The sequence below is a fragment of the Salvelinus namaycush genome, chromosome 29 (assembly GCF_016432855.1).
Source record: "Salvelinus namaycush isolate Seneca chromosome 29, SaNama_1.0, whole genome shotgun sequence".
NCBI classification, from domain to species: domain Eukaryota; kingdom Metazoa; phylum Chordata; class Actinopteri; order Salmoniformes; family Salmonidae; genus Salvelinus; species Salvelinus namaycush.
In genome coordinates, this window is record NC_052335.1 from 26,020,076 (window position 1) to 26,028,339 (window position 8,264).

An 8,264-nucleotide genomic window follows, 5' to 3' on the forward strand; every position below is an offset into this window, starting at 1 on the left:
TTAACAACCCCCCCCCCCCCCCTCTTCAGAAGATACTGTAATGAAACAGCAGGGAGCAGAACCTTCGACTTTCTAGCTCGAAGTCCAGTGCGCCATCGACCGTGCCGCAAAAGCATGCTCATGCGGCAGAGTCGATATCAGCGCATATAAACCCAGGGTTGTTACAATACTATCGTCAGTTTTCAGTAGCGCGTCTATGACTTGGGTATTCAGCTCCTTGCTTGATGATGATTGCTAATTGCTCAATATGCTTTTATGAGTTTTACATTCTTACCCTTACTCTATGGTAAATTGTTATTTCAATAGTTTCAGAAATTAATCCAAGAGCTATTGCCTAATTGTAACAATATATAATAACCATCGTCATTACATAGATCCAGTGCTTTCAGGCCAAGCCATTTTTTACTACAATAATGTTCAGGATATATTGCACATCTGATTTGATCAGTCCCATTTAGACGTTTTCCTCCCCTTCACTGTCAATAACTTCATACAGCTTCTGGTCGTTCTCTTTGGTGGCATGATGGTATCCCAGGTAGCCCACACACAAGGTGATTGTCACAAGTCCAAATGCCATCACTGGCTTGTTCTGTAAAGGAAACACAATTTGCATCGACAATAGAACAGACGATACTGATGAACAAACAGACTCATTGTCCGTAATACAATTGTGACCAGTGAGTTAGGCTTTACGGGTCTAACCGTGAGCTCAGGGTTGACAGCTCGGAAAAGCGTGGTGGTCTTCGCTCCTCTAAGGCCAGGCATCCTGAAGTCCCCTTCTTTCGGAGCCTCCTTACCGCTTCCAGATGCCATTGTGCAATTACTTGAGGAGATGGATAAGGTTTACATTTATTGTATAAAGAAGTGCAACGCGTTTGAGGAAACGCTATTAATGATTGAAAACATTTGGAACGACCAATAGCGCATCCACAACAACACGTCCACTTGTTTTGGAAGTCATGGCTAACAGTCAACGAACTCCAAGAAAAAACACATTGTTTGCATGTTATAATAGTAACGTCTTTATAATAGTAGAGCGCCACCTTGTGGATGGAGTAGGCTACACTATGGTTTCTGCAGTATTTGTTTTTATTTAACCTTTATTTAACAAGGCAAGTCAGTAGCATTTGTGTCACAGTTAGTCAGACCCTTGGTTTGGCATTTTGCTTACAGTATACAAGACACCCATCATAAACGATTTTATATGAACGTTGTTTCCCCGAATTCAGAAAAAAAGTGTAATAGCTTGTTAGCCTTGAACAGGGGGAAAGGTGAGCCTATCCATTACTACCACTCAAGTCATAGGACACCTGAAATACCTATAAAAAATGCATGGCACAAGTTGTCATTCATGACCAATATAGCTACAAAGAAGTCAACATTTGCAAGGAACATTCAAATAATCATTGAACTTAGATACAATTGTATACCTTTTTATTCTTTCAGCAACGTAACATGAACTCATGGACTGATATATCCTACCACGGGTGACAGGTTCAGTGTTTAATGTGACCATGGTGATGCTGTCTGTCCCAGAACAAACTGTAGGATTGACGACAGATGAATCAATGCACATAGTGACTCATGAATGGTAGCTACAGGCTTTAAAGCATATTGAAAATAGACATACTGTAGTGTTAAATACAGGATGCTTTCACTTTCTTTCATTTTTTAAAACCTTTCAGAAACAGTCTTTCATCTTAAACCTACCCAACAATCTAATAAAAACAATTATAGGACATAGGCTAATATTAAAAAATACACATAGCCTACAGGGTATATTTAACTATACTTATGGTATTTGTATAGTGCTGCTCGTCCACAATAGACTATCCAAACAAGCCCTCTGGGTACAAAATAGGTGTGGCCTCTCAGACAGGTGTGTTCGACGTGCAAATCGACTGCAGTAGCCAGCATCGGAAAATTAGCCCCCAAACACATAACACAAACAGAAAAAACTGGCATAGCCTGTTTATAATCGGTGAGTTAATTATTGTATTTTCTTTCAATATTGTATTTGTCTGAACATAATAGTGTTCTTAAAATAGGTTTAGCCTATTCTATTGGAAAATGCGCACCTTCACAGTTTTGATAGCCTAGGCTACTTGAAATAGATTAGTTAATCAATTGCATTTATTCACTGGAGAGCAATTGTAAAAATAGAAGCTTTCTTTTTTTGTAAAATACGAATGAATTTATACATGATGTGATGCTACTGTACTGCTACTCAGGAAATACAGAACCAGCAGATGTTGTCATTGTAAAAGCCTATTAAAGAAGATATTCCTTCCTCAGTAATTATAGCCTACACAGATTTGTTATCAACATGATATTTGCCCTTTACATTAATTTGCTATCAAAATAAATGTTAATTTGATAACACTGCATTACATTGTCCTTATTACACTGTCATATTTACAAGTAGCCCACAGTGTAACAAGTATAAACAATAATACCTGTTACTATTTATAGTGGAGAGAATGGTGAATATAGAAATGTAGCCTAGCCTCCTATGGGCAATGTATGATTGGAATATATTTATATTGTCAGATGATGCCCTATTTATCATAACAGGCAGAATTGAGTATTGGCCTTGTATCTACAGGGTTGTGTCCTTGTGTCCCAAATGGCACCCTATTCTTTACAACATAGTGCATTTCTTTTGAACAGCCTGTTCAAAAGTAGTGCACTATGTAGGGAATAATATTGGTTCCATTTGGGACAGAGCCCCATATCTACAGTTTCTCCCTTCTCCACAGGCTCATGTAATCAGAGAGATGTCAAACTGGGGGTTTCTGGAGAACGTCCTGAGTGGGGTGAACAAGTACTCCACAGTCATCGGCCGCATCTGGCTCTCCATCGTCTTCATCTTCCGCATCCTGGTGTACGTGGCGGCTGCTGAGCAGGTCTGGAAGGATGAGCACAATGACTTTGTCTGCAACACCCAGCAGCCTGGCTGTGAGAACGTGTGCTTCGACCACTTCTTCCCCATCTCCCAGATCCGCCTGTGGGCCCTCCAGCTCATCATGGTGTCCACTCCATCCCTGTTGGTGGCTCTACACGTGGCCTACCGCGAGAACAGGGAGAGCAGGCATGGCAAGAAGCTGTATGAGGACAAAGGTAGGATTGATGGAGGTCTGCTCTGCACCTATATCCTCAGCCTCGTCTTCAAGACTACCTTCGAGGTGGGCTCCCTCCTGGCCTTCTACTTTCTCTACAGTGGCTTTGACGTTCCCAGACTGCTTCGCTGCAGCCTGGACCCTTGCCCTAACACCGTAGACTGCTACATCTCCAAAGCCACTGAGAAGATGGTCTTCCTCTACATCATGGGCTGCACGTCCATATTGTGTATTGTACTGAATGTCTCGGAGATGGTATACATCCTATCTAAACAGTGCTGGAAGTGTTTTAGCAAGCGGTATATCCCCATTGAAGAGAGAGCTCACTGGCATTGTAATCACACTGTCCCAATCAGCAACAGTACCTCAACCCTTCATCCCACACCTAACAAAGATACAATGGGCTCACAAGATCCAGCTACAAAGGGAAACCAACCCTTTCCCTCTTAAATTGCATTCAATTACCTAATAATTTATTGTGATCAGAATTCAGGACTTCTTTTAACTTAAATGATTTCAGAAACTATGTAGAACTTGTAGTTATTCACCTTTAACCTTTTTGTTGTTGTACTTTATTCATAGATTTTCAGATATGAGAACAGAAAAACAGTACAACCCCATCCCCTCATCCATCCGCCCCTCCACACCTCCCTCCCTCCACCCACAAAGCACCTTTAACCTTTTAACAGATACTGTTACTTTTAGCATTAGGGTCGTATTTAAGGCCTTTATGTCTCAAAATGGTCTGCTAATTGAATCTAGTATAATTTATATAATCACCTTTGGTATTACGATTCATTCCCCAACAATCTAATAAAAATGGTTGGCCCTATATGCTTATAGAAAATAAACATGTAGGCTATTCTTAACTTTATTTAGGCTATTTGTATAGTGCTGCTCGTCGGCAATCTACTCTCCAAATAATCCATCGGGATAGGCTACATAATAGGTGGCCTCTGACAGGTGTTTGACATGCAAATCGACTGCAGTAGGATCATTTCATAAAATGACTTCCTTTTGCATCCCTTTGATGTTTTTAGTAGAAATTGTGCACACATATTGACATTTAAAAGCCTATTATATCAAATGAAGTCCTCTTTAATATAGACATTATGGAAAATACAATCAATTGGATTTTTAATATGAAAAACACTTTTGTCATGTCCCTCTGTGCACCCTCTGCAACTTCTAGGAAAATTAACCCACTTAGCCAACATTTCTCAAATATCTCACCATTATTGTAAAGCCCTAGTCATTGCATTACTTTGACAGTCATTTCAGACTTTGGTATTATGATTAACAAAGAATTTAAAAAAATTCAAGCTTAACATTTCTACTTTCAGTGCTGGATGGCCTTCATACATAGACCATGCCTTTTTCCTTACTGACATCACAGCATTCATTTTGTGTTCATGTCATGGTCCCCAGTGGAGCCCATTTATGTAAATATGACCATCAGTGTAATTCTAATCTATAAATTGGCAGATTCATTCCATTGCTTTCATCTTTCAAGGGAGAGATAATATAAAATGTTGAATTTCAGGTAATGCAGAACTCTGATCTTTCTAGATTAATGATGAAGAGAAATCCATACAACTTGTTTTCAACAATTGAGAGTTGTTTAGTGATCATGTTATATCACAAATCTGTTAAAAGGCATCTCTTTTTTACAACAAGCACTTAACTGACCCTTTTCTGATTGTAGGAGCTACAGCATTCTTCCATGTGTAATGTATCTCTTGTACTTAAAAAAAAATGTTATATGGACGATTCTACCAATTTCTCTCAACCATTTTTCCTCTGGGGGAATATAAATTGGGGCAGCAGGTAGCCTAGTGGTTAGAGCATTGGGCCAGTAACCGAAAGGTTGCTAGATCGAATCCCAGAGCTGACAAGGTAAACATCTGTTGTTCTGCCCCTGAACAAGGCAGTTATAACCCATGCCGTCATTGTAAATATGAATTTGTTCTTAACTGACTTGCCTAGTTAAATAAAAATAAGCTCTCTACTAGCCTTGTAATATAAACAAAATGACAAATCTGAACACGTGAAAGAAACACCAGTGAGAAATGCAATCTGTAACAAAACTGTTTATCTCAATTAAGTTAGACTGCTGGTGGCAGTAGTTCATTGAAAAAAACAAAAACAATATTTACACACAACATTGTCTACGTACAAATGAACATTTACAAGGCATAATGAAACAACAACATTCACAAACTATACACATCACATTCCGTTTGTTTAAAAGGACCATTTGTCTCATGGGGATGTTAATCGCCTTCAATTTTAAATTTAGTTTGCAAAGGCAATGTGCTGGGAAGATAAATACAAACATGCTTAAATTTATCCTACCAATAATACATAATATAAAATGAGCTCAATATATAATAGAGACAAAAGATTTTTACAGACTCAAGGTTACAGTAAATAATGTATCATTTTAAAACAACTTCCACATAGTCAACTGAAAAACCGTGGATTTATATTTTGCGGTGAAAAAACAAAATCAAAAGTATTATTGTTTTGGGCAACATTCTGCAGCAGGTTGAAAACCGTTCTAATCCTGAGTTACGGTGTTTTGACAAGAAAAACATTTAGCCAGTCACTTAAATACTACATAGGAATCTATTTTTCTAATATTACTGTGGGTCGCATTTCCTGGAGCTGCTTCAGCAGAGTATCAGCTACGTCCGAAAAGGCTTTGTCCACTACAATTTTTACATTTTGAAGTGACGTCAGCTTCTGAGGGTTCCTGAACTCAAGGGTATCAAAGCCTTTTGGGTAGTGCAAGTATGTGTCTGACCTTTTGCACAACACTGTAGCGTTTCTCAGTCGAATCCTCTTCTTCAGAGCGTTTTTAGATGGGCTTGATTGCTCCAAGAACTTTAAGAAAGATACCTCGAATCCCATGGGCTTAAAGGAGGTCAACGTTTCACTTTGATCGTTCATTTCATCCTGGGTAAGGGCAGTGCTAGAGGAGTCGTAGTCCGATCCATTTTCTCCACAGTAAACCGCATTACTCCTTGTCAGCCTCTTGCGTTTTACAATTTTTTCAAAAACACTTTTCCGTGGACTTCCTCTCTTGCGTTTCACCACCACAGAACCATCAGATGCAGTTTCTGAACTTTCATCGTACGAAGGTTTGGCATCACACAGTTCGCCCTTCCCCTTTCTCCGTAACACAGGTTTTGAATACTCGTCAAACTCACTTCCTTCTAGGCCCGTGTCTGCTGTGTCCTCGCTGTCGGATATCTCTGAGGAGGTCTCAGACTTAGAGTCATCGCTCCTGGCAGCGCGGAGGTTTCTACGTCTTGGGTATTTCTTGCAGAATATGAAGTGGCTTCTCTGCTCTTCTAAGTATCGCTCGGACAGTCCGTGCCCCATGTAGTGCTTCATGATACTCCGTTCAGACTTCAACACTGAATCACAGCCCTTTATCATGCAGGGGTATTGCAACTTGCATTTCTTAATGCACATTGCAGACGCTTCATCCTTAGTTTTCAAGGAGGGTTTTCCATATTTCGTCCAACTATTTTTTTCTGTCTTGTCAGTTTTTTTGTCACCTCCTTTCTGTGTAATCTTTTTGTTGCCCTCTATGTTTTCTTTCCCATCGCTTGATTTAGTTATTTGGTAATGTGAATTCTTGGAGTCAGATTTCTCACAATCTTCACTTTTCCGTTGGTTCATCAGTTGGAGTTTGTAAAGGTCATGATGCTTTTTCATGGTGTGCCTCAGCAGGTTTGACTTTGTAGCGTAAGCACGGTCACAGCCTTCGACATCACATTGGAACATCCCATCCACAGGTTCCATTTTGGCAAGTTTTGCCTTGTCATGTTCTTTTTCAATATGTCCGATGTACTTCCAGAAAGCAATGAAGGATGCTGTGCACCCTTGCTGATCACATCGGAATCTGCCTAGGTTGATGTTTGACATAAGAGATCCTGCTTGATCCAGGCTGAACTTGTGAAGCTGGAGGTAATGCTGCAACATGTTCGGAACGTCTTGGAATACTCTTGAGCAGTCGCTCACTTGACATCTGAGTTCTGTTACCTGGGTTACTTCAACCTCTGGTTCCTCCTCCATAACCCCCTCCTGCTTGATGCCTTTTTTCTCATCATGTTCCTCATTTTGATCATTTTCATTGTTCATTTCACATGTAGATAGAGCAGACTGATGGACAGCCCTGTAATGGAGGATTAAATTATGCTGAATTGTAAAGGCTGCTGCACATCCTTGATGAACACAGCGATATGGCCTGTATGGACTGAAAGAATCATTTGCCTCAGACTTCTTCTCTTTCGTCTTCTTGGGAATTTCTACTTTAGGCTTTTCTACTTTAGGCTTTGGACCTCTCTGCAGCTTGATTTTGGATGTATTTTCTAACAAGGGAGCACAAACCTGAAGGGGATCTGATGGAGCAGGTGTCATTGAGCCAGCTCTTTCTGCCAGGTAGCCTCCAGATTGTTGACTGTAATGAGTAGGCATAGGCCTAGATGGAGCTGGTATGTGTTGTCCATTTGACCATTGATCTGCATCAGGAGGGGTCATTAAAGGCTGTTGGGGTATTGTTGAGTAGTGTGCGTTAATTTGATATTCAGACATTAGCATTAATGGTGTCTGATCATGCATGGGCATCCTTTGCATTGGCTGCATTCCCATGGAGAGGCTATTATCATGATATCTCGGGTCAGCTATGCCTTGAGAAGTCTGCTGTTTGAAAGGATGTGGGTGGTAGTCTTGTTTTATACTTTCTCCTGAAGCAAACACGTTTTTTACAGTCACATCTTGATTTTGGCTCACATCCGGGAGTGAATGTTGACGTCTAATATTCTCCATTATTGAGTGGGGCGCTGTGGCAATCTGACCAGACAAAGGAGGCTCTGAATGCACAAGTGGTTTGTCTTCGTTATTAGCAAATCCAACCGTGTTGCTTGACTTGCGCTTCATGATTAGTTCTGCAATCTCCTGCTGTGTCAATCTGTGAGCTGTCTGACAGTGTGCCTTAAGGTTTGAATTTCGAGTAAAAGTCTTATCACACATTTGACAAGAAAATGGGGCAAATTTCCCATGTTTTTTCTTAATCGAATTGATCATCTCATTGGTGTAATTGTGAGTCTTGATGAGGTGTTTTAAAATGGCATC

The 8,264-nt window shown here is 40.2% G+C and overlaps 2 protein-coding genes across 2 annotated transcripts; one reads left to right on the plus strand and one right to left on the minus strand.

The window, feature by feature from the left end:
- Positions 1–54: 54 nt before the first annotated feature.
- Positions 55–955, minus strand: LOC120024536 (small integral membrane protein 8-like). Its single transcript, XM_038968813.1, has 2 exons — positions 703–955; positions 55–589 (listed from the first exon to the last, which is right to left on the minus strand). Exons 1-2 carry the CDS (start codon positions 811–813, stop codon positions 455–457), a joined length of 246 nt encoding a protein of 81 aa, XP_038824741.1. The 5' UTR covers positions 814–955; the 3' UTR covers positions 55–454.
- Positions 956–2,777: 1,822 nt separating this feature from the next.
- Positions 2,778–6,510, plus strand: LOC120024224 (gap junction beta-7 protein-like). Its single transcript, XM_038968419.1, has 2 exons — positions 2,778–3,453; positions 6,308–6,510. Exons 1-2 carry the CDS (start codon positions 2,778–2,780, stop codon positions 6,508–6,510), a joined length of 879 nt encoding a protein of 292 aa, XP_038824347.1.
- Positions 6,511–8,264: the final 1,754 nt, after the last annotated feature.

Coding starts and splice junctions, on each gene's coding strand:
- LOC120024536 (XM_038968813.1), bottom strand. CDS start 813: ATGGCATCTGGAAGCGGTAAGGAGGCTCCGAAAGAAGGGGACTTCAGG. Junction 590..702: donor CTGTCAACCCTGAGCTCACG/GTTAGACCCGTA, acceptor TTTCCTTTACAG/AACAAGCCAGTGATGGCATT.
- LOC120024224 (XM_038968419.1), top strand. CDS start 2,778: ATGTCAAACTGGGGGTTTCTGGAGAACGTCCTGAGTGGGGTGAACAAG. Junction 3,454..6,307: donor AGAGAGAGCTCACTGGCATT/GTAATCACACTG, acceptor TCCGTAACACAG/GTTTTGAATACTCGTCAAAC.